The sequence below is a fragment of the Myotis yumanensis genome, unplaced genomic scaffold (assembly GCF_028538775.1).
Source record: "Myotis yumanensis isolate MYYU_CA2020_CCGP unplaced genomic scaffold, mMyoYum1.0.hap1 SCAF_1, whole genome shotgun sequence".
In the NCBI taxonomy this organism is placed as follows: Eukaryota; Metazoa; Chordata; class Mammalia; order Chiroptera; family Vespertilionidae; genus Myotis; species Myotis yumanensis.
This window is the reverse complement of record NW_027223752.1, coordinates 24,048,993-24,075,837: the sequence shown is the minus strand read 5'-3', so window position 1 is coordinate 24,075,837 and position 26,845 is coordinate 24,048,993. Positions and strand designations below refer to the sequence as shown.

Below are 26,845 nucleotides of genomic sequence, written 5' to 3'. Positions count from 1 at the left end.
GATCAGGGCCCATCAGGTTCCCTGCCTCCCAGCTTCCCCACCTCCTCCTTCCCTTGCTCCCTTAGCACCCCACCGCTGCCGCTGGTCGCCCACCATATTCCACCCTGCCCCCTGGTGTTCAGCATACATCATAGCAAGCAATCAAACTCCCAATCTCTTGGTCGAACTCCCAAGGGGACACTCTGCATATTAGCCTTTTATTATATAGGATGGCTGATGGGAGATAAATTGGTGTTATCTGAATAAGTTGAAGATAAACATACCCTACAGCACAGTAATTTCCCTCCAACTTTTTGTTGTTGTTGTTAATCCTCTCCCGAGGATTTTTTTTTTTGTTTTTTTCGGGGGGAGGTGAGGGGAGTGAGGGAAAAACAGAGAGAAATATCAATGTGAGAGAAACATATCAATTGCTTGCCTCCTGCATGAGCCCTGACCAGGGCCCAGGTCAGGGAGAAGCCTGCAACCAAGGTACTCTGGCTCTTGATTGGAATCGAACCTGGGACCCTTTGGTCCCCAGGCCAACACTCTATCCACTGAGCCAAACCAGCTAGGGCCCCTCCAACTTTTCTTATACAAGAGAACCACTTACACATGTTCACCAGGATTTATGTTTAGAATCTTTCCAGGAAAAAAGACACAAAAGGAATGCTCAAAGAAGCACATTCTTAATTCCCAGAAAAGTAGAAAGAACTCAAATATCCACCAATAATAGAACAGAAAAATGAACTGTGGGATATTAATATAATGGAATTCACAACAATAAAAACTAAAGGAACTATTATTACAGGTAAAAACATGGAAAAATCTCAGACTGTGTGTTAAAAAAGCAAGCCATGGAAATAATATATACAGTATTATTCCATTTATATAAAGTTCAAAAACAGGTGAAATTCAATTATATCATTCTTAATACATGTGTAGGTAGTATAGCTGTTAAAAATCTTAAGTAATGTGATTATTAACACAAAACACAAAACAGAAAAGTGGTGATGCGAAGGGAGGGAAGAGGATGTTTAGAAGAAATGATCATAGGGAAACCCAAGGGCTTCTGGGTGATGACAACATTCTATTTATTAAACTGGGTGATGGGTTGAACTATTGATCTTTATAATTTAGTATACATTTAAAGTAGGTTCCTTTTATTAAAAAACAAAAATTTAATATACATTTAAAATATGTTCCTTAAAATAGTTAAGGTTTATTAGAACCACATATCAAAAGGCTCCAACGACTTAGAAAGAAAGCTATTCCAATTATTTACATTTTCACATTAGATCTTTACATTTCTTAGAGAACGTTTTAATATTTCCCTTGAAAGAGAAACATAGAGTAATGCAGCTGGGAGAGGCACCGTCCCTACATCTCACAGACTGTTCTCATTTGGTCTAATGTACTTTAATTATCCACTTAGAAATCTTGGATGAATCACTTTATTTAGGTTCTGAGCTGAATGCCCTCAGGCCACAAAAGAGTTGAAGTACTGAGCCTGAACTCTTCTCCCCCGGGGTGGGCCTTTGGTAGCAGCAGGTGGCCCTCCTCCCAGTGCTTCCCAGCCCCACCCATCCGGCAAGAAAAAAAGTGATGAAAGATAGAAATCTGCCTCTCCCTCGCCTATGAGGTATGTACAAGGATCTTGAATCTGGCCCTATAGCCTGGGGCAAATTACTTAATCCGTCTGTTCTTCTGCATGTTAACCTGTAAAATGGGGCTATAAATAGTACCCACCTCAGAAGGGGATTAGGTTAATAATGACAAAAAATCTGGAGAAGTGCTTGGCACAAAAGAAGTACTCAAATATAATTCAGTGGTAGCTGTTATCATTTCCAGACAAAATCCTTATGTCCAAATCTACTTGAAATCTCCACTTGGATCTAACTTTCCGTGTCCAAAACTGCGTTCCTGTGATCCCCTCCACACCAGCTCCTTCATCCTTTCAGGTTCTCAGAATAAAACCTTCCAGTCATCCCTAAGTCTTCTCACATTCGGTCCATCACAACTTGCACTAGTCCCTCCTCCAGAACATGTCTGAAATCCTATCCCTGCCCACCATCTCCCAGCTACCAGCCTGGTGCCAGCCACCATCCTCTCCTGCCTGGCTCATTGCAAATACCTCCCACCTGTTCTTTCTGCTTCTTCACTTGTCCTAGCCACACCTTTCTTTTCTTCTTTCTGTAAAATATTGATTTTACAGAGAGGAAGGGAGAAGGATAGAGAGTTAGAAACATCAATCAGCTGCCTCCTGCATGCCCCCTTCTGGGGATCGAGTCCACAGCCAAGGTACATGCCCTTGATCAGAATCGAACCCAGAACCCTTCAGTCTATGGGCTGACACTCTATCCACTGAGCAAAACCAGTTAGGGCCTCAGCCACAGTCTTAATAGAATTATCTGTTCAAACTTAAGTCAAATTTTACCCACACCTGTGCTCCGAACCCTCCACTAGTTCCCCATCTCACCCACAGTAAACGGGCAAGTCCTCACCGTGCCCTCTGAGGAGCGGCGTGGTCTGAGTCCCAGGACTCTCTGCCTGTCTCCTTCTCTTCTCCCCCCAACATCCCCCCCCCCCCCCCCCCGTTCCCTCCACTGCAGTCACACCCCAGGAACACGGTGTCCCTCAGAGACCAGTCACTTGTAGTTAGTTCCTTCCTCGCTTGCAGTTTCTTCCGCCTGGAAGCCTCCTTCCCCAATTTCTGCAAGGTTGCTCCTTCACTTCTCTAAAGTCTTCACTCAAAAGTTGCAGCACAGACACTCCCTGGCCTTCTGTAAATTTTCACACTGTCCCTCACGCAGCCCCTTTTGGGTTTCATTTTTTTTCTCCTTCCCACTTCCCACATTACCCAACACATTTACATTGTCTACTTCTTTATGGTGTTTCTGGAATGGCTCCCCCAACCGAACACATGCTCCACGGGGCAGGAATAGTGACTTGAACAGTGACTGGCTCACAGTGGGGGCTCAAGGCACCATTGGTTGAATGAATAATAAATGTACAAGTTGCCAGCTTCACTAACACAGCAAATACATTACTTCTCTTTCTCTTTATCCTTTGGGGTCCTGGGTAGATGAACATTTTCAATACTTACATGCATTTTGATGTCATGTCCTTTATTTACACTTCGATGTCTACGCACTAGAGCTATATGATATTTCCAATGCTATAAACATGCCTATCCATGAGTCCAAAACAGATCAAATCGTGGTCTTTCTGTGTGACTCCCCTGCGATTTCACAGCTGGCAACGAGGAGCGGCTGCCCCAGGACTGGCTCGGAGGGACTCCTCTCATCCCACAAGGCTTCACTGGTAACAGATTGCCCAACCATTAGGCAGCCTCAGCTTGGAGAGGGCAGGGACTGTGGCCAACTTTCTCATAATTGCTTTCCCAGCACCTAAATTTTGTTGCATGAATGAGCGAGTTAATGAAATGTGTGCTTGCCTAGTGTACGGTGTTGTGTCCCACACAGGGGGTCAGACAGGCCACAAGGCCACCTGGGTGAGCTAGCACAGGCTCTGGAAAAGGATAATATTGACATTCTAGTGAAATATTTCAAGGTCCCTTTTAGGTAGTTGTAAAAAGCCATCATTGAGAGACCCCTTTCCCCCCATGACATGATGGTACCTTCAAATCCAACAAAAATATAATGGACAGTTTTAAGTGTGTTTTTTTTAAGGCAGCCCCCAGGAAAAGTATGCGTGTGTTCGTACACATATGGGGTGGGGCAAAAGTAGGTTTACAGTTGTGAGTTTGAGGAATAGTTTATTCTTCTAATATTATTTGTAAATTATTGTATTATTTTCCATACAAACAACTGTAAACCTGCTTTGCCCCACTCTGTATATATGTACATATGTGTGTGCACATGTATGTGTATGTTACTTTATGTGTATATGCTATGAGTCTGTGTACATGTATGTGGCATGTTTATATGTATATATGTATATGCATTGTGTGTATAACAATGGGAAGTCAAATAATAGTCAGCTAATAAAAAAAGTGCATGATGAGGAAGAGACTGGCCTAGTTTCTTTACCTATTTTGTTAAAAAAATTTCACTTTATTGAGGTGGCTGTCCTTCAACCTAACAGCCCATTACCCCCATAAACAGAAGTCACTTAGTCATTCCATAGCAGGTTTCACATAGTACATCTTTCACTTTTCATTCATTAATTCAACAAATGCTAAGTGAGCACCGACTAAGTTCCATGCACCATAATCTGGGACAGTGTGTGAATGAAGTGGACAAAGTCCCTTCCCTCTACTGGGGAAGAGAGACAATAACCAAAGAAACAAATATATAACCTAATTTTGGGTAGAGACACGGGGTGTACACATTTAAAGCGGGAAAAGCTGGGGGAAAACGCTTGAGCAGAGCTCTGAGTGAAAATGTGGACGAGCTCTAAGGGATGCAGGGAACAGCAAGAACAGAAAAGAGCTTGCTGGGAACAGCAAGAGAGGTGGCGATTAGAGCAGTGTGGAGCCCAGTGGAGAGGGCCCTGAGGAAGAAGGGCTCTGTTAAAACTCATTCCTGAGGACATCCCTGTCTGAGATGGATTCCGGAAAGGTCACGAATTACATTAAAAAGTGGAGAAGAACAATTCAAGGTATTAAAGGAAAAGAAGACCTTCTCTGTTGAGGAGGGATATACATATGCATGCCAAATGCAGTGGGCCGCAGCTACAGTCACCAAGGGTCTGGGATCTTATTCCACCCCACCCATCACTCACCCCCAGTGGCAGAATGAAAAACATAATAGAATTTACCCGCTGGGCTGGGCTAGACTTCCCCGGGATTAAGTCTCTCAGCTGTCCCCCCTGCCTCCCTCTTGAACGGCTGACATCATCACTGGTCCTCCCCAAACAAGTGGCTCTTTCTCTGGTCCCAGATAATGAGCTTCCCCAGACACAATGGGAAGGCCTTAGCCCAAGTCTTTGGGGCAAACATTTGAAGCACAAGGGAATACAAGTATATGGCTTGGGCTGAGGGACAAATGTTCCGGAAATAAAAGGTTGTTTTTTTTTAAGTTTGTAACTATGCATATCCTGCAGGATCTGCATAATGGGTCCAATTCAGCCTTGGCCTTGCTATCAAATGGCCATGTCCGCAGAGGAAGGTCAGTGCAAAGCATGACAAGTGAACAGGAAGCCTCATGCTGATAATAACGCCTTAATTTTTTAAAATTTTGAGGATGAACTTTGCTCGTCCAGTCAATTTGTCTGCATGCATTTGCAAACAGTCTAAGCACACACACACACACACACACACACACACACACACACTTGCATAATGCTTAAAATCAGTCTTTGCTCTGAAAGAATCTTTGTAAAGAATGGCCACTACAGTCTTCCTGGTGTGCAGTGGAATTTTAAAGCCAGAGAAGGCAAAATACTAAGCTAGGAAAACTTTTTGCAACTAGGAAAACTCAGAAACACTATAGCTAAAGGCCCCGGTGTGAATAAAACACTACCTGAGTTGAAGTTCATTTCAAAATATTTTTTAGATAATAATATAAAGATTCCATTTTTACTTGAACAGATTCACCAGAAGCTCATTTTTCAAAACACTTTCATTCTGCTCAGGGTTTAACAAAATAGCTATGCATTTAGTTCAAGATTCAGCAAATGAGTTTTCAGTTACATTTCTCTATATTTTTCACCATGTAATGCAGATAGATCATATGGCATCTTCACACTGGAGATGTGAACAGTATTCTTCTGGCTGTTTTAAGTCTTAAGTATCTGACATTTAAAACTCTAATAAAAATCTTTCTAAAGATAATATTTATCAACATAGTCTGAGCCAAAGTGGTCTTCTTAAGCCAAAGAGATATGAATCCCAAAGTTGGCCTACACCAAGTGTCAGGGAATGGAGGAAACAATTTTTACAAACGATTCAAGAGGCATGATTTTATGTGCCCTCTCAGCCTAGTATCCTCAGGTCCAAGGATACCAGTCATCTTTCCTATACATATGGTTACAGAAGGGCTTTGTCACTCAACTGCTTTTATTAATTTTTTTTTTCTAAGGGAGATCTGTATCTCTTTTTCCCCAGACCAACCACAATGGCACTTAATTCACTGCAAATCCTGCCCTAGTTGAAATCCAAAAGAAACTTGTTCCCTTGACGGATGTAAGCATTTCTGGAGTTGTTTTCCCCACCAGCTGTGGTTCCAGGTTATACAATCGACCTTGGTATGCTTCAGTGAACAATAAACTAAGTAGCCAGGTCACCAGGGTGGGGACTAGCAACTCCCTGGCTTCCCTAAGCTACCAGCTCAGCTTCTGGTATTTAAATGCCACAAAAATAAGAGATTTACCACTCATGACAGTCTCTTTGTCCCTAACTCCACCATGCCTACAGCCTCCTTGCATTTTAATTAGGGCCAAGAGTACATTCCCATTCCAGGCTGAAATCCAATGCTCCCCAGCCTTTATTCTTAGGTGGCACAGCTTAAAGGATAAATTCTTTTTGTGTGTGTGTGTGTGCTTCATCTGCCTGAAAAACTGGAAAGAGTGAAGGCATGGGAACTGGGGGAAGAAGAGGAGGATCCCAGAAAAACATTTCTTCACCTGCTACTGTGTGTGTGTGTGTGTGTGCGTGTGTGTGTTTTCTTTCTTTCCTAACTTCTCTTTGCAAGCCAGATGTTAAGGCATGGCACAGCTGGCTAAGTAAGGCTCCACTGTCTGCTTCTGGAAATCCAGACTAGGAACAGCCCTAATTGGTCCCATTTATTCTCTCTCTTTTTTTTTTTTTTTTTGGTCCTCCCACCTATTTCTCTTAGGCCAAGATCATAATCTTCTCATATAAGGATATTCACAGAGAAGCTGCAAGGGACAGATCCAAGACATACATTTTCCCTTTCTCCTGACACAGAGACCTCTGTCTTATCAGAAGTGCTGGGCATTTAATACAGGCAAATGGGACACGAGGAATGAAATGGAAAGAAATTGCAACTATCTTATAGGAAAGAGTCTGTTTGTTCTATTGATACTTAGGTGACTGGGAAAATGGCTGAAGCCAAAACTCAGTTCCCATGGAGCCCTTTTTTTCTGGCTGAACTTCACTACCTGCTATGCATGGAGACACACCTACATATTCCACCATTCTCCATAGGTTCAATTTCTGCATGTTTAAATACAACAGATCAAATATCTTGCTTACTCAATTCCAATTCATTCATGTGTTATCCATACCAACATAATTTTTACTTGATATACTGAAGCTTAGCCCATTATAGATCCAGGATCTGATTGATGGAAATTCATAAGCTAAGAGAAGCATTTTTAGGATGGGTAAATGGTTTCTATAGTCAGATAGTTCGTTTCTATAGTCAGATTAGACTAAAAAACACCAGTCACTCATTCTATATAAGCTGCCCCACCCTGCCCGTTTTTTCAGTGGGCACTACTGATTTGGGGCAAAACTGAGTAAGAGTTCTGGGGGAGAATTAAAAGCAAATGAAGGGAGACCTACAAAGCATGTCTTATTACAACTAGTGTTGGGATTAGGATGAGATGTGTGTGGCAGTCATGTAAGTGTTGGGGGATCTGTTTTTAAAATATTAATATTTTATTCAAGGACTTTTTTGCATTATCTATACTAATAAAAGGGTAATATGCTAGTTAAACGGGGTTAACCGAACATCTTCCGGACGTCCGGCTTCCTTCTGGACAAAGCCACGGTGGCAGGGGCTGAGGCAGAGGCAGTTAGGGGCGATCAGGCCCGCAGGGAAGCAAGCCGTTAGGGGCGATCAGGCAGGCAGGAGAGGGCAGTTAGGGGGCGATCAGGCTGGCAGGGGAAGGCAGGCCTAAACTGGCAGTCAGACATCCCCCAAGGGGTCCCAGATTAGAAAGGGTGCAGGCCGGGCTGAGGGACACCCCCCTCCAGTGCACAAAAACCAGGGCCTCTAGTTTTAATTATAAACATTTAAGGACAATTTTAACTTTTTTAATTTATTTCTTTAATTGAAAAAATTTAAAACCCAATTATTTTTCTAGGTAACCATTTTTCTTTAAGAGAACCATTATACTTTGATATGGAGAAGAAGTATTTTATGCATATTTCCCAACCTGTCACAGGTAATATTAAAGAGATATACTTAAGAATCATGATTTAATAAAATTAAGAATTTGTACTACTTCATCAAGGATATTAAGTGAGATTGACTTTTTAAAGTAAGTACACAGTGCCAGAAGTTTTACTCACCATTAATTTTGTACCATCAATGCCAATACCAATACAGTGAAAAAGGTAAATAACATCTTAGAGTTATAATAAAAATCACTCTGACTCCACTCTGATTCCTGAAAGGGTCTTCGGAATCCTCCTGGATCTATAGACTACACTTTGAGAACTGCTGCCTTAAAAGATAAGGCTTTTATTTTGTATTTTTTAATCCTCACCTGAGGATATGCTTTTTTTTTTTTATTTTAGAGAGAGAGGAAGGAAGAGAGAGCTAGAGACAGAAACATCAATCAGTTGCCTCCTGTACTCGCCCTGACCACGGATTGAACCCACAACCAGGTATGTGCCCTGACTGGGAATCAAACTCAGAACATTTTTGATGCATGGAACACACTTCAACCAGTTGAGCACCCAGCCAGAGCCATAAGCTTTCAACACTATCCATAACATCATCCGTTACAGGCCAGGATCCTCAGTCAAATGGGGGCAACATAGTTATGGTTATCCCCAGTTAGTTTGCAAAAATAAGTGGTGAAGAATTGAAGCAAATTAACTCATCTGTCCTATAAATAGTTCTGAGCCATATTTAAGGCCAAAGACCAGGTATGAATGAACAAGATGTGAAAGAATCTGAATGCCATGAATATAATCAACGACCATTTTAGGGCAAACGAGTGGAGAAATACCACCCCATCCCTCCCTCACCTCCCAGCCTCCCAGGAATGAGAGAGCGGAGGAAACTACAGCTGGGCAGACAGATCCACGGAACATACCACTGAACATGCCTAGGCTGTTCTGAGATCCTGGGACCTGCCTGCCTGGCGTCGGAAGCTTTCTTCTGACACTTCCCAGCAAAGCCTTGGGCAACTTCCAAAACCACTGTCTCATCAGTCTCCTCGTGTATAATATGAATATAATATTAATACCTTCCTCACATGATTGTGGTGAGGAGTACAAAGCATTGAGCGTAGTGCCTGGGAGAGTAAGCACTCAGTACGAGTTATCTTACTAAAAATAAGAAACATACTGTGTATTGATTCACTGCCCAGCACTCAGTAACTTTCGCCACATGTATAAGTGCTTCATCAGCCCATTGTCTCGCCAGTGTCAGGTGTTAGAAAAGGTTACTGCTTCCCTCCAGCTACCGGGAAGCCTGTCTGTACCTGTCACTTCATTCTTGCTGCTTTTAGGGCAGAGGCTTTCTCACCAACAAGAGAAATCTGATGCTTAAATAGGAAAACGCATATAGTAATGGGCAAATCGGTTAGTAAAAGTGGAAGTGTTTATTATATGGTAGAATTACACTTCATCTTTTCCTAAAATTGTTTTTTCTGGTGTTAAAGGCATGTCTGAAAAACAAAGGAATTGTTTTTAAAAAATTGAAACGAGCAAAACATTTAACTTATCAACAGAAAAAATTATCAGCCTTGCTTTTTTGCTCTTCTCTGTGGCAGACAAAATAATGCCCCCCACAAACGATGTCCACACCTAATACCCAGAACCTGTGAGTAGGGCACCTTATACAGCAAAAGGAACTTTGAGATGGGGAAATTATCCAGGATGATTCTGGGGGGCCCAAGGTAATCACAAGGGCCTTTCAAATGCAGAGGGAGGCAGGAGTCAATTAGGGAGATGTGCACAGAACAAAGGCACAGAGAGATGCAGCACTGCTAGCTCCTGAGATGGAGCCTGGGGCACATATCAAGGAATGTGGCCGGCTGCTGGAAGCTGGAAAGTTCAAGGAAACCCATTCTGCCTGAGAGCCTCCTGAAAGGAATGCTGGCCTGACAACACCTGGATTTTAGCCGAGTGGCATCCAGGTTGGTCCTCTGAGCTACAGAACTGTAAAATAATAACGCTGTGCTGTTTAAGCCACTAGGTTGGTGGTAATTTGTTACAGCTGTAAATAGAAAATGAACACAGCCCCCCACGGTTATCCAGTCACCCTTGCAGCCAGGTTACTAGGTGAGGACTAGCAACTCCTCTGGCTTCGCCAAGCTCTCCAGTGCAGCTTCTGGCCATTGAAATCCCACAAAATCAGGTACTTAGCACTAAAGACAGTGCCCCCTTGAAGACTTGGATTCAAGAGGTTTGGGACACAAAAATATCCATATTTAACTGGTGATTCTATTAGAGATGGTTGGTGGTTCACACTCAGAGACATTCATTTCTATGCGTAAGGAGTTGACAATTTAGGTACAGAGTAAATGCAATTCTAATCCCTAATAGATAAAACAATATGCATACCTCCCAGACAGGTCAATAGCAAGGGACAAGAGTGAAAGGCTGGAAATGGCCCAGAACACAGAAATCCTTCCATATGCTGATGATAACAAAAACAGTTTGCAGCCCAGCCAACATGGCTCAGTGGTTGAGCCATTAACCTATGAACCAGGAGATTACGGTTTGATTCCCGGTCGGGGCACATGCCCAGGCTGCGGGCTTGATCCCCAGTGTGGGGTATTCGGGAAGCAGCCGATCAATGATTTTCTCTCATCATTGATGTTTCTAAATCTCTCTCACTCTCCCTTCCTCTCTGAAATCAATAAAAATATATTTTTTGAAACAAACACAAAAATGGTTTGTAGAATTAAGCCAGATGAGACCTCTGCCTGCTCTCCCCTCTGTGGCCAGTGCTTCAGGCTTGGGAGCAGGTCAAGTAGACCTCGCAGCCTTCTACACTCTCAAGGAGAAGCATCCCGGAGGAGCACAGACCTGAGCCGGACCCCTTCCTGGCCTCCCACCTGTCCCACCTGTTTCTTTAGGAGGAGGTGGTGAAGTGCTGGTCCAGGGTGTGTCATCTTCAAATTGAACCCAGTTGCTGATGGCCGAGGCCAGGTCAGGTGGGGGGTGCTCAGGGCTCCCAGGAGGAGAGGCCGCTTCAGAGATGAGGCCCATCTTCTCGGAGGAGTCATCCTGCTCCGAGTGGGAAAGGTCCTGAGAGCCTCCATCCGCCACGTGGTTCTCCCCGGAGGAGCTCTCGGACTGGTCTGAGGAGGATGACCGTCCCGGGAGATGCCCTTCAGTGGCCCCTGAAACAGACACCAGACAGCACATCACTTCACGTGCGAGGACGGAAAAACAAAGGATGAGCAAGGGGTGATCACAGGACTCACCATTACAGTGAGTGAGGGTAAGGCAACAGTCATGCCCATTTGCCTCTATGCCAAAGGAGTGTTTTCCTAGCAATGATTTCAAAACTATAACCTCAGCATGACCAGGCTGAGACTGGGGTAGTCTTGTTCACTGTTCTTATCTCAGCATCTACACCAATTCTTGAGGGTCACAACTAAAAATGCCCACAGAGGCCAAGCAAGAAATATAGCTGAGTCGAAGGAGGAAAGCAAAAGGCAATAGGGACTAATAGAGAGTATGGCTGACCTGGAGAGCTCCTGTCTGGACTAAAGACACTTCAATTTAAACCTCAAACTCCACACAGTCCTAATTACACACCTGCAGGCTACCAGGTGCAAACCCTGCACCAGTGATAAATAAACATGGCAGAAGCTCTTCCCTCAATTTGTTTCACTTTATCGGTCCTGAAACATTTAACAGCCTTCAAATAATTGTGTTTTTTTTAAAGAACTATACTCTGGTTGTGGTGGTAGTTACACACATCTATACATGGAAAATTCATCAACTGTATATAAAAAGTGGTCCATTTTACTGTGTAAAAACTTTTAAAAATATATTTTTATTGATTTTAGAGAGGAAGGAAAAGGGAGAGATAGAAACATCCATGATTAGAGAGAATCATTGACTGGCTGCCTCCTGCATTCTCTCCCCCTACCCCTGCTCCCACACTAGGGATTGAATCCACAACCAGGGCACATGCCCTGACCAGGAATTAAAACGTGACCTCCTGGTTCATAGGTTGATGGTCAACCACTAAGCCACACCGGCCAGGCACTGTATAAAAACTTAAAAACTCAAACTAGCAAATAAATTAATAAAGCCTTTAGATTAGCATGGTTAAATAAATAAATAAATAAATAAGCCACATATGTACTTTTAAATGTTCTAGTAGCCACATTAAAAAAAGGAAGAAGGAACTGGCAAAACTACTTTTAATAACATATATTTCAACCCAGTATGTTGAAAATTTATAATTCCAACATGTAAATGACATAAAAGTTGTTAATGAAAAATTTAACTTGTACTAGGTCTTTGAAATCCAGTGTGAGTACTTCACACTTTTAGCACAATTCAGTGCAGACTAGCCACACCTCCAGGACTCATAATGAAAGCACACCTCGGAACTCACACCTGCCAGGTGCTGTGAATGAAGCGGGCTGGTTTCGGTTTAGCAGAGGCAGTTACAGTAGAACAGAACCAGCTGACATGGCTCTGCAACCGTCTCCTGTACCCGACCTTGAACTTCGTGCCTTGGCACCAGTTCCTTGGAGGTCAGGTTGGCCATCCTCATCATGATCATGGGTGACAACTACAGAGCTTTCCATGAGCCAGGCACATACATTAATTCATTTACTCCTCACAACCACCGTGAGGTAGGTACTGTGGTTATCCATGCTGCACATAGACTGCCACACAGAGATGTTGAATAAAAAATCTATCCAAGGGCATGTCACTCATCTGTGATGGAGCCAGGATTTGAGCCCAAGCCATCTGCCTCTACAGCCTGTCACTCTTAACAGCTACACTTTAAAATTTGAGAAAATCCAAGTTGCTGCTGGGAGTAACAACCCAAAGGGCTGAGTGTAAAGTACACTGTAAATAGAAAGTTTATGTTACTTGGAAGAAAGCAGCCAATACTTGTGCTGTTTCCAGGCCCTTGTGTGGGAACCCTAGGTTCCTAAGATGCTTCCTCCAGGTTTCTAACCAGAAGAACCTGCATCTCAGGAAAGTGACAGACTGGCTCTTTTTTCCATATGAAGATTCCACCCAAAGAATAATCAAGTGGAAGCCACAGCAAGCAGGTGTGGTTCTTTGCCAATCCTTTCCCTTAGGAAATGAAAGCACCGCTTACCCTCAGAAGGGATGGGAAAGAGTGGATCCTCATTGAAGGAGACCCACTCCGACTGCTGGGTAGCGATCACATGGTCCAAGGTCGTCATGCTAGGAAGGTGCTGGTCATCTTCACACTGCTGGCCTCAGGCAGACCCCAGAGTCATGTCTGGGGTGGGGTAAGGGTGTGGTAGCGGGTGGACTTGGGCCTAGGAGTCTGTTACGGTGATCTTGCAGGTGGCAGCACTCAGAATGTAGACAGATTGTCTTTGATTAATCTGCCAAGAAGAAATCTGTTTTAAAAAAATAAAAATTTGCTCTGTGCCTGATAGGGGGGAGCTCCCCAACCCCCTGATCGCCCTGCAGCTCTGTGTGTGACAGGGTGCGGTGCCCCAACACCCCCCCCCCCCCCCACGGGCCCTGCTCTGTGTGTGACGGGGTAGAGCCATAACCTCCCCATCGGCCCTGCCCTGAGTGTGACAGGGTACGGCACCCCAACCCCCTGGTCCACCCTGCTCTGTGTGTGACAGGGGGCGGTGCCCCAACTCCCCTATCGGCCCTACTCTGTGAGTGACAGGGGGGAGCTCCCCAACCCCCTGATGGGCCCTGCTCTGCGCATGACAGGGGGCAGCGCCCCAACCCCCCTGATGGGCCCTGCTCTGTTAGTGACAGCAGGCAGCGCCCGAACCCCCTGATTGGCCCTGCTCTGTGCATGACAGGGGGTAGCGCCACAACTTCCCCATCGACCCTGCCTTGAGTGTGACAGGGGGCAGTGCCCCAACCCCCCAATCAGCACTACCCTGAGCATGACTGAGGGTGCCATCACAACCTCCCGATCCGCCCTGCTCTGTGCATGACAGGGGGTGGCGCCCCAACTCCCCAATCAGCCCTGCTCTGAGCCTGACCAGGGGCTGCACCTAGGGATTGGGCCTGCCCTCTGCCACCCGGGAGCAGGCCTAAGCCAGCAGGTCGTTATCTCCCGAGGGGTCCCAGACTGCGAGAGGGCACAGGCTGGACTGAGGGACCCCCCCCGCCCCCCCCCCCAGTGCATAAATTTTTGTGCACCAGGCCTCTAGTATATATATATATATATATATATATATATATTTTTTTTTTTTTTTTTTTAATTGATTTCAGAGAGGAAGGAAGAGGGAGAGAGATAGAATCATCGATCGGCTGCCTCCTGCACACCCCCCCACTGGGGATTGAGCCTGCAACTCAGGTAAGTGCCCTTACCAGGAATCGAACCATGACCACCTGGTTCATAGGATGATGCTTTACCACTGAGCCACGCCAGCCAGGGAGGTCTAGGGCTTTCAACACTACCCACAAGGAGGCCTGGGTGGTGCCCACTGGCCTTACTTTTCTGTGCCCCTGTCTTGCTCCCACTTTTCACAGGGAAATATTTGCCTTTAGCATCAAGATCTCTGCATGTGCCTCCATATCAGACTTGTAAATAATCACACAAATTTAAGCAATTAGATCCCCCAGTTTCCCCAATTATTTTAGTATGGAAACATTTCTAACTATAATATAATGCCATCATTGTAAAACAATTATTAAAATTGCCCAAAGTCCTTTCACATTCTTTTACCAAATGGTGAAGTAAAAGCATGCTCTTTCCTATAAAATCAGTGCAGTTTCTTGCCTTAGGCAGGTAGCTCTTGGCAAGCCTGAGTTAAAACGTTGGCAGAAACCCAACAATCTCCAGATGGTATATCCAAGCACGGTTTACCAATCAAAAAAAAAAAGAGAAATGGAGTCATTTTGTTCATTTGGAGTAAGGGGGTAGGGCATATTTGCTTTAGTGTAAAATGTGCGTTAAACACATTCTGATTCTAAGCCGATGTGAATTAGTACATAAAAGCCTAGCCTTTACTTTTACTGCAATTACATTCTAAGTATATAGAAGGATACTTTACAGACTTATAATTTTGTTTTTAGTATTACTGCCCTTATACAACTTTAACCTTGCTCTTACTTTTATGATGACTTAATAAAATCTGAATTAATGCAAAATTAATGTGTTTCTGCAAAAGAGCTACCATCCACCTTGTACAATATTAGTTCTAACTAACTCACTACTCACAGTATTCATTTTAGTCTAGAAGAGTTAAACTCATAGCCTTCTAAGTGGTTCACAATAAAAAGAAAATTTTATTATAGGTTATTACCTGCAGTAAGTAATCTGTGCTGTGGAAAATCAGCATAAAAACATTAACAGCTTTGGGGTTTTTTTGTAATTAAAACAATTAGTTTTGTTGTATGATGCTTCCTAAAAACAGCTAATGTTTGTATAGAATTTATAATTTTCAGAAACGTATTTTCACACCATAATTCATTTGATTCAATAGTCACTTTAATAGGGTAAGACAGGTATTAATATCATTATTTTATAGATGAAGAAATCTGCGTTGGATAAGTGATTTATCCAACAGTTGTGTTTTTTTGTTGTTGTTGTTATTTCCAGGTCCTTGTTTTGTTTCTAAGCTCCTAAGATGTTTTCTCCAGGCTTATAAGTGAAAGAATTCTTATATCCCAGGACACTGACAAATTAATTCTCCACCCTTCCCCCCCCACCATAAATGTCACCCAAAGAATGATCCAGCAGAGGCCATAACAAGCAGGTATGTTAGATATGACCCTTGAACCCAGGTCTTTCAATGCCAAAACACTCTAATCTTTGGGTCAAAGACACAAAAAAGTACTAGAGAATATAAAAAAACTACCACTCAACTGAAACAATTTACAAACATCAATTACAATGGAACCATGATGAAATGATCTGTGAAACTCCCCATGTGGAAACCCGCTAGGGCACCCAAGCTGTACAGAAAATGCAAGGCCCAGAAATCTCTCTCCCAAGTCGCTCTCCTAAGATCCTTACCAGCCACGGACCAGACATGTGCAAACCGTCTGGAGAATGTAGTGCTACAAACCAGGTCTCCCAAAGAACCACATAGAGCCCAGCCCCCAAGAGCTGATTGCACAGGCTTCTCCCATGAAACCTTTCTCTGGCCCAGTCAAATGCTCGAGTAACTCAATGTGGAAATGGCTGCAGGCCAAGATAAAACAGTAAAATTGAAGAGTCAGATGCCTCCTCTCCCAAAAGCAACAACATGTAAACCAGGTCCAAGAACAACAAAAGAGCCACAACACATGTCCACATGCTGACACATGCAATGTTACAGCTCAGTGGGGAAAACATCCTGTAGATCTCGTGATAATGAATTCACTGAGATTCACAGTATGAGAGTGTGGGTGGGAAAGGGTTGTGGGGGGAAAAAGGAGGAAAAGGGTGAAGGTTATGGAGGAAATACTTGGAAATCTTAGAGCTCGAAGGATTTAAAGACCAATAGTCCAGCTCTCGAGTTTTACAGATGAGAAAACTGAAGCCTAAGGAAATTAGGTGTAGCAATGGAGATTGAAAGCATGGGCCTAGGAGTTAAAACTGTCCAGACTTCAGTCCTCAGGTCACCCTGGGACAGCAAGAATAACAAAACTCAATAATTTTAAGGATTAAGTAAGATAATACACACCAGTGCTTAGTACTGGGAATAATTACCCTCTATATCAAAGACAATGATAATAGCAGAGGACCTCACAGAGAGCCTACTATGTGCCAGGCCCCATTCCAGCCATCACTGCCATTGCTAAATGACTCGCCCAAAGTCACACAGGTCATTAGTGGAAGTCTTGGGACTAGCATACAAATTTCATGAAACCACCCCATTTCTGTCATTAACACATTCTGGTTTTAGTGATTTCCCGTTTCAGCCATTTTTAGAGCAGTTCTCCTAGATCAGCGGTTCTCAACCTGTGGGTCGAGACCCCTTTGCGGGTCAAACGACCCTTTCACAGGGGTCGCCTAAAACTATTGGAAAAACACATACATAATTACATACTGTTTTTGTGATTAATCACTATGCTTTAAATTATGTTCAATTTGTAACAATGAAAATACATCCGCATATCAGATATTTACATTACGATTCACAACAGTAGCAAAATTACAGTTATGAAGTAGCAACGAAAATAATTTTTTGTTTGGGGGTCACCACAACATGAGGAACTGTATTAAAGGGTCGCGGCATGCCCTAACCGGTTTGGCTCAGTGGATAGAGCGTCGGCCTGTGGACTGAAGGGTCCCAGGTTCGATTCCGGTCCAGGGCATGTACTTTGGTTGCGGGCACATCCCCAGTAGGGGGTGTGCAGGAGGCAGCTGGTCGATGTTTCTCTCTCATCGATGCTTCTAACTCTCTATCCCTCTCCCTTCCTCTCTGTAAAAAATTAATAAAATATATTTTTAAAAAATAAAAATAAAAATAAAGGGTCGCGGCATTAGGAAGGTTGAGAACCACTGTCCTAGATGCTTAGGGGAGTCAAGCACTCAGCCTACTCTTTATAGATATAGGCTGAGGAACCAAGACTACTAACCAAAAGTATGAATGAAAGAAGAGCCCCAAGGATCTATCTACCCCATACTCGGGAATCTCAGATCCAGGTATAGGCTGGTTAGATAATGAGAAGTCCCATACCTGGCAGAACAAATCTATTACAGAGAACCCCCTATCATAACTCCGTGAAATGAATTCCAGGTATTTGTCAAGATACAGTCACATCATCCAATAAGCCATCAGACACCATACCTTGAGGAGTGCTGTGCTAGCAGCTGGCTACCACAGAGGAACCCAATAATTGTGAGGGTAAGTTCACACTGGATTGGTTTCTCTGTGAAAACCTCACCCCATTTTTAGAACATGAATCACAAAGTGAGGCTTAGGATCATCACCACAAATGAGCAGTGACTCAGTCCCAGCAGCAGCATTGACCGAGAGACATTACATATTTCATTGAAGTCTCCAGGTTGCCATTTCAGAGAGAAGCTTATTTCTCAGCATCCCTTACACACTAAAATTTGGGGGTGGAGAATGAAACCAGTTGGCTCATAGGATTGGGAGTCATAGAAATAGATTTGTTACAGGAATTCCTGAGCCCAGTGTGTCCAGAAATGCAACTGGCACCCTTTGAGATAGTGACCCGCAAGCAGACCGCAAACTAGCTGGGGAGATGAAGCTACACAGAAGAGCAAACACAAGAAATCCAGGAAGAACTGCCTATTGGAGGATATACCGGAAATGCTGTTTAGCCACAGAGAGATCTGCAAGGGCTGGAAGCATAAGGCGCTGGGCTGGTTTCTTGGATTTGAAGGACATCCCTGGTTCTGGACTTTTGTGAGGAAAGAGTAAGGACATCCTTGGGACAGAGGATCAGCATAAGTGACGATTAAGATTCAGACCTTTGTGGGGCTTGTTTTTGGGCCAATGTAAAGGTCAGTCTGATGAGAGCTGAGATGTCTACTGAGGAAATGTGGAGACAAAGGATTGGTGGCCTTAACGGCTGAGAAGAAGAGTTCAATGGGAGATGGGAAGCTACTGAAAGTTCAAGAGTGACTCAAGCTAGGGGAGATTAACTTTCCTCAGACTCTTGATGATGGAAGCAATCGGCCACAACAGGACCTCAATGTGTCCCAAAGGACAGGAGGCAGCATCAGCAGGAGCATATCTTGGGTGCCTGTGCTGGGCCCATTCAGGGCCTGAAGGTTCAAGGACAAGCAGGACAGCATCACAGGCCTCAAGTAGCTTACAGTAGATTGCAGGGAGGTACAACAGCAACATAAAACAATCACACAGTAGTCTTTCTAAACTATTGATAGGTTACCCATCAAAACACTAACAGCAGCCGGGACCGGTTTGGCTCAGTGGATAGAGCGTCGGCCTGCGGACTGAAAGGTCCCAGGTTCGATTCCGGTCAAGGGCATGTACCTGGGTTGCGGGCACATCCCCAGTAGGGAGTGTGCAGGAGGCAGCTGATCGATGTTTCTCTCTCATCGATGTTTCTAACTCTCTATCTCTCTCCCTTCCTCTCTGTAAAAAATCAATAAAATATATTAAAAAAAAAAAAAAAAAAAAAAAAAACAACACTAACAGCAAAGAGTAAGGGCTTTAAAAGACTACTGAGGCCCTGGATGGTGCAACTCACTTGGCTGGGCATCATACCATGCAATGAAAGGTTGCCAGTTCGATTCCCAGTCAGGGCACATGCCCAGGCTGCAGGTTCAATCCCTGGTAGGAGGCATGCAGGAGGCAACCATTCAATGTCTTGCTCTCACATCAATGGTTTTCTTCTCCTTTCTCTATCTCTTTTCCTGTTTGTCTGTCTTCAAAATCATTTATTCTTCCTTCTATCATCTTCATTCTCCTGTTAAGCTCATCTTGTAAAGTTTTCTTCTCAGTTATTCAACTTTTCCATTCTAGAATTTTCTTTTGATTCTTTTATAGTTTCTATTTCTCTGTTGAAATGCCCTATATATTCACTCATTATGACAATATCTTCCTTTAGTTCTTTTAACATATTGATAATAGCTGCTTTAAATGCTTTGTCTGCCAAACCCAACCTCTGAGGCATTTGGGGATTAGTTTCTGTTGACTTTTTTTTTTTTTAATATGAGTAATATTTTACTATTTCTTTGCATACCTAATCATAGCTAATGATACCCTGAAGACTTTCTACATTTGATCTTTCTCTGAAGAGACCTGGTTTTTACCAGTAGTCAATCTGCCTGCTCACCCTGATCTTTCGTAGGCTTGGTCTTTTACTTTGTTGGATGGATTTATGAAAAGCCCATTTTCAATCCTGAAGACAACACTTTTGGCAAATTTCATATGGTTTCAATCTGTATATGTGCACTCCGGCCCAGCCAAGGATTCCCTGGGCACACCCAGACTCACTTCTGTCCCCCCTTTCCCATGCAACTCTCTCCTTTCTAGTGCCCTGCTCTGCAGATTCCAGATGCTTCAATTACCCCATGCTCTGATCTCTGTTTCTTTGTTTCAACAGGACTGCTGTGACAGAGTAGACTCCAACATACTACCTCCAACCATAAAACTCTTCCTTGGAAGAGGGCCAAGATTGTGACCGTCAGACTCACCTCATGAGTTTCCTTCTCTCAGGATCAAAATATTGTGCTTTCTGTTGACCAATACCTAGAAAGAGGTATCTCATACATTTATTTCATCCAGGTTTGTGACTGTTTACTGCAGAAGGACTGGTTTGTTGCCAGTTACAGCCAGAATTGGAAGCCCTTCCCTGAAACATTCCTTTCTGACTTATGCTCATTTTTTTAAAAAAGGTCAGTTTAGATCATCCAAATTAGGGTGATTTTTATACTGATATCCAGGAAATATCAATTAGGAGTTAAATAGAACTTTCATAAATCATATCATCTGAGAAGGAAAGGAGGGCTTCATGTAGCTAGATGGATTAATTCCATCCCTTCAGAACTGGGACAAAGCTTTATTTTGTATTATGCTCTATAATACCACTACATAATTCTTGTTTGGTTAGTGATCCAAAAGGGGTTATCTTTGCCTTATATCTCTTTGCCACATGTATTCAACTAGACAGCACCTTTAAAATTTTCTGCATCCACTTATTGGCTTGTGAGGCTACTGGCAAACACTGTCCAGCTGTCTGTTTGGGGTTTATGCAGAAACATCTTAAACTAGATCTAAAATTAGATCTCAATGCCAATTCCAAACCCCTAAGTAAGGCCTTAGCTCTTTTCTGATCAAGAACAAGCATCGAAATGTCAAAAGGAAAACTGAGAAAAAAAGGAAGAATGGAAAAAATGAGAATGCATGGATTTTACATATTTCTTTAGAGCTTTCTTCAAAACAAGACATTCAACAAACTTACTGAGCATCTACTATGTACTCAGAATTGTGCATGTTACAAGGACACAAAATATGAAGCACGGTTTTATATTCTGAGACCTCTGTCACAGTGGGCTAGAGAAATCATAAAAGTTTAATCAGGAAGTCAAAGTAACCGTGCTACTTGCTTCATAACTTCCCAGAATAAACAGAAGCCAGGAAGGCGCCGATTGCCCTATGGCAAAGGCCTTCATCAGATAAAGGGTTTGGAATACTGCTCCTCTTTCTTTTTTTTTCCCCCCTCCTCTTCCTTTTCCAAATTCTTTTCTCCTATGAACATCAGAGTTCATGTCAATAGAACCTGAGCACAGTTCACTGGAGAACAGATACACACTCTCAATGAGCACACGTGTGCACCCACACTCGGACACACACACACACACACACACACACACACACACACACTTCAATGAACAGGTGCTTTGATATTCCTGAAAGGGAAATACTGAGTGGCCCTGGCTGTTCGCTTTTCCTATATTTTTATAATTTTTATGTTTAAATATTCCTTTCTTTAAAAACAGACTGACCACTCTTTTTCTATCAGAAATTGGTGGGTAGAATGAACACTCCAGCCTCAAGTCAAATATATGAGAAAGAACTTCAAAAGGAATATATGTCATATTTTAACTATAATCAATATCTACCCATGATTCTCTATAAAGTAACTCTCTCCTATTTCTCTCTTGCAATCACACATACCATCATCCCCTATCCCTAGATGTCTGTTCTTGCTCCCTCTAAAGTCACATTATTTGTGTGTATTTGTATAAATACATATACATATAAATAAACACACACATATAACAAGTTATATATATTTGTTATCCATCCCAAGGTTATAATTTGTAAAAATCCTGGTGGCTGTGCTATTCATCAGTTCCATGGCCCCACCTTCGGAGTCCAGGATCTAAGTCACACTTGGTTTGAAAAACTGGCTCTCTGATCTTTGGTGCATTCCTGAGGCAGTGACCCAGAAGGATATCCCCAGGTACCTGTACAGTGTGTCATGTTCAGTGAATGACCGTGGTAGGAGGTCAAGCTTTAAAATCTGCAGAACACAACACTTTCCAGTACCTTGAACTCTTAGGAGTCACTGGCTTAGTCCATCTAGGTAAACTCATCTTGGCTGACTTCTTCAGTTCCATATCTGGAATAGGGATACTAACATTGTGCTTGTATAAAGGTAGAGTTGGTGTGGATCATTTCTTTCCATCTATATTTTAGAGTCATGAGTGTATCACTTTGAATGTTCCATCACGAGACTGTCAATTTCCTAGGAGACTACAGAAGGCTGTGAGTCCCAATGATGGCCATATTTCCAGGGCATAACCCTAATACTTTCCAAGAAGCTTAACAAAATGTTATATTTCATTCAAGTGAAGATGCCATAGATTGTAAAATGCATCTAATTTCAGAGATTATAAAGTATTTTAAAATATGTATATACATCCATATAATTCTTAGAATCAATGAAATACATTCTTATTTTTATTCCAAATACTTAACAAAATTATAATTAGCCTATATTTCCAGTTTGCAAAAAAGGTCATGGATTATCTTTTTAAAATATATTTTTTATTGATTTCAGAGAGGAAGGGAGAGAGAGATAGAAACATCAATGATGAGAGAGAATCATTGATCGGCTGCCTCTGCATGCCCCCCACTGGGGATCGAGCCCGCAAACTGGGCATGTGCCCTTTACTGGAATCGAACCCAGGACCCTTCAGTCCACAAGCCAACGCTCTATCCACTGGGCCAAACCAGCTAGGGCGTCATGGATTATTTCAATTCATTTTTATAATAGCCCTGAGATAAGTAAAGCAGACATTTCTCTCACCTGATATATAAGGGAACTGGCTCAGAGAGGTTGCTTAACCAGTCTAAGGTCACAGCTTAACCATGATAGATTTGGGACAGAATCACAAGTCTCTATTCTATTATACCACATTCTGCCTTCCAGAAAACAGGTATAACAAATGTGTTAGCTGTGTCACCAGCATTCATCTCCTATCGTCATCTGGCACCAGAAGATGTATCATCGGTTGAGTCAGTCACTGTAATTCCTATTCCTGCTTTCCCAGCCTCCCTTGTACCTCAGGATAGGCACTTGGCCAGGTTTTGGGCAATGAAACATAAACAGAAGTATGATGAGAAAATAAAGTTTTGAGAAATGATTTTTTTGTCTTTGTTTTGTTTCACAGGTATTGCTCATGCATCCCTAATCCTTCTCACTTTCTCTTCTTTCCTATCTTGAATATGGTCATGATGGCTGGAGCTACATTAATCATACTACAGCCATGAGGAAAGGCTAAAAGAATCAGAGTCACTGGCCTTGATGTCACTGAGCCACTGAACTAATATCAATGATCACGCATCTCTATATTTATTATGTGTGAAAATTTTTTGTTTAAGGTATTAAAATCAAGTTTTCTACATGCAGGTGAATGCAACTCTAATAAAATTGGAGAGAGAAATTGTGGCAAGCAGAATTCTACAATGACCCCCATGATCTCTACACCCTGGTGTTACTGTTGCCATCATAATGTATGGCAAAAGGAATTTTGCAGATGCAATTAAGGTTACTAATCAATTGACGTTAAGATAAGATGACTATCCAGGTGAGCCTAACCTGATCATTGAGCCAATGAAAAGCAAAGTTTTCTTTGGCTGGTAGCAGAAGAGAAAATCAGAGAAATTCAAAGTGTGAGAGGAAGGCTCTCCACTACTGAGACGAAGGAGGCGAAAATGGAGGGTAAGGGTAGCCCCCTAGGAGCTGAGAGTGGTAACCAATAGCCAGCAAGAAAAAGGGAACTACAATCCTACAACCACAAGGAACTGACTTCTGTCAACAACAGGCATAAGCTTGGAGGAGATCCTGAGTTCCAGGTGAGGACATAGTGGCCAACCTTTAATTTCAGCCTTGTGTTACTCTACGCAGAACACACACCCATGCTGTGCCGGATAGTAGTTTAAAATGGGAGAATTTACTCTATAACTCAATATCTGGAGGCCTAGACAAAGCCTTCTTTAAATAATTTTTCCTCTATAGATAAGAGACTGAACTTCAATTAAATCAACTATTACCCATAGTACAGAGTAAATAAAAAATAATGAAAATAGTAAACAAAACAAAAAACAACACAATTATATATGTAGCACTTTCGGACATATTTTGTATGGAATTCTCTTTCTGGAAGGTTTAATTTCTTATTCTGCCTTGTTTATTACTTAGGCCACTGCAAAATTAGCTGGCCTTTCCAGAGACCTGGGGCAAGGCTGGAAGGGTGATCATTTTTAGTGCAAAATGTTGAAGAATAATTCTGGGTATCTTTCCTTTGAGCATCAGGAGGCCAACAGAGAGTCAACCAGTCCTCTGGAGATGAATGGTGGTGATGGTTGCACAACAATGTGAATGTATTTAATGCCACTGAACTGTGCACTTAAAAATGATTAAAATGGTAAGTTTTATATTATATGTATTTTAACTAAATTTTTAAAAATTATTCTCTAAAAAAACTATGCAAGCTGAAGTTATGTAAAGCAATCTTCATAATCAAAGGGAAAAATATGACTGTTCTGTGACCTTTAAAACTTGTTGCCAAAATACTAAAAATTCTTACTGTTGATATTAGGTCTTGAGAAATAGATAAATTTTAAAAATCATACAATGAATATTACTTACTACATTGTAATTTAAAATATTAGAAACATTAAAAATTAAAATAGTTTATTTCTTTCAGGAAAAAAGATGACTGTCTGGAATCAGGATGGGGCAATAGAGACGGAGAAGAGGAGGTAGCTAAAATATATTTTGGTGGTACGATCTACAGGATCTTCTGAATGGATGATACCATATGGAGGGAGGGCAAAGGTGGAAGAGTGACAACTGAGTAGACAATACTGCCATTGACTGGGGTGGAGGAAACGAGTCCAAATTTAGGGGTAAAATAAGCATTTCTTCTTAACTTTTCTTTTTTCTTTCCTTCTTTTCAGTGTCTCTTTTTAAATATGATGCTTTTAAATAAGGATGCTTCTGAGACATCCAAGTGCAATGTCAACTAAGCATCTGGACATGGGAGTCTGGCACTCAAGGCTGGAGATGCAAATTGGGAAGTCATCATTCTACAGAATGAATCTGATCATCTATGTAGCAAAAAAGGGAATGGCCGATGCTCTCACACAGGCACCTGGTGCATGTGGAGGCAGCACTCTCTATGAGGCTCCATTCAAGACCTAGAACCCTGTGACTTCAAATGGACCAAAAAGAGAAGAGATGACTGGTTAGCGACTGCTGTCACGTTCTGCCCTTCAATCCAAGGCAGAGGACCTGAACCAACAAGGCCACTCACTTGGAAATAAGAAGAATCTGAAATGAGAATCTTTGAATTCTAGACTTGAAAAAGAAATGTTTGAATATGCTGCTAAAGAACTCAGTATAGACAGGCGCAAATATCCTAGGTGATAACTGTCAGCAGGAGAGGGGAAGGTACCAGTCATACCACAACAAGGGTGGGAATTTCCTGAAACTACAGGCAATTTTACAACTCTGAATAATTATTAAATGAGATAATGTGGGTGAGAGTGCTCTGTGGACTGCAGAGTATTATTCGAAAAAACAAAGTCTGCACGTTGCTGTCAACCAAGCAGCAGAATGTGGAAAGGGATGGGGCCCTCAGAACAGTTGGGTGCTTTGCTGACGCTCCTGGGAATCACTACCTCTGATTGGTCAGGGAGGTAAAGGCTCGAGGAGGGGAAGCAGCTGGAATAGCTCTTGCTTTATTAACGATGATATCCACAGACCTCCCTCCTTCCCCTCCCTGGACTCCCAGCACTACGCACGTAGAGGCACACTTTGTCATTCCATAATGAGGCACATCATCTCCTTTGCTTCTCCCATCAACCTTCTGAGGTAGGTGCTATTAGTCACACCACCATTTTAAAGGCAACAAAAGCTGAGGCCAGAGAGGTTAAGTAACTTGATCCAAGTCAGAGAACTAATAAGTGGTAGTGCTGGGAGTCCAACCAAAACCATTCTGACTTTGGAGACTGTTCTCAAACAATCCATTGACTCAGTCATTCAATCAACTAACAGAAAAGGGAAGAAACATCGATCTCTCCCACCTCTAAGAGGCCCTGAACTTAAATGACAACATAGGTTACTATAGAGGATGAACCAGGGGCCGGGTAGAAGAGCCCAGGGAGGCTTCCTGGAGGAGGCTATAGATAACCTGGGTCTTAGGAAAATGAACAGCACACTGATTCAGAGCACCAAGCTCTGCAGTCAGGCAGGCCAAGATCCTCACCATTGTTACCTGTAACTATGGGAATGTCTCCTAAACTCTCCAAACATGAATTTCACCTAATAGTTTCAGAGATTCCTGTGAGGATGAGAAAAATGCTGCATGGAAGACTTTTAGCACAGTGAAGAATAAGTTCTCCATTAATGTTATCTATTACCATTATTACTTCTACTAAAAAAAGAATGAGTAGGAGTTAGCCTGGTAAAAGAAACAAGGCAAGAACTTGCTGATCTCATTCCTGTGGTCATGGCATTCAGGAAGTGAAAGTGGAAGAAAGGGGGAGATCTCAGAAGTTTGGGGGTAAAAAGGAAGTAGTCGTGTGAGCTTCAGTCTGAGACAGCCAAAGGCCTGGCCAGCAGGATGCCAGGCATTAGTTGGCTTGGGAAAGCCTTGTGAGAGAAGGTCCTGGAGGCAGGGACCCCACACTGGATAGCTTTGGGCGCCCATCTGTATGATCATCCATGTGAGCAGTGTCTGTGTAGAGTGCACTGCACAGCCGGTGCAGCTGAAGGCAGCAGCATGCCTGGCTGGGTGCTCTGAGGGTCCCTGGACAGCGGACATCACTGCTACAGGCACCAGCCAACGGGTCCCACTGCTGATGTATCCATGTCATCTGGCTGTTTCAG

General features: G+C 42.7%; 1 protein-coding gene across 2 annotated transcripts in view; it reads right to left on the bottom strand.

Moving 5' to 3' along the window:
* Positions 1 to 26,845, bottom strand: part of STON2 (stonin 2) — a 134,217-nt gene that overhangs the window by 87,858 nt on the left and 19,514 nt on the right. For both annotated transcript variants that reach the window (XM_070415525.1, XM_070415535.1), the window contains exons 2-3: positions 13,167 to 13,422; positions 10,933 to 11,211 (exon numbers count right to left, since the gene is read on the bottom strand). In XM_070415525.1, the coding sequence (XP_070271626.1) occupies positions 10,933 to 11,211; positions 13,167 to 13,254 (367 nt within the window). In that variant the 5' untranslated portion in view covers positions 13,255 to 13,422. The remainder of the gene's footprint in view (positions 1 to 10,932; positions 11,212 to 13,166; positions 13,423 to 26,845) is intronic.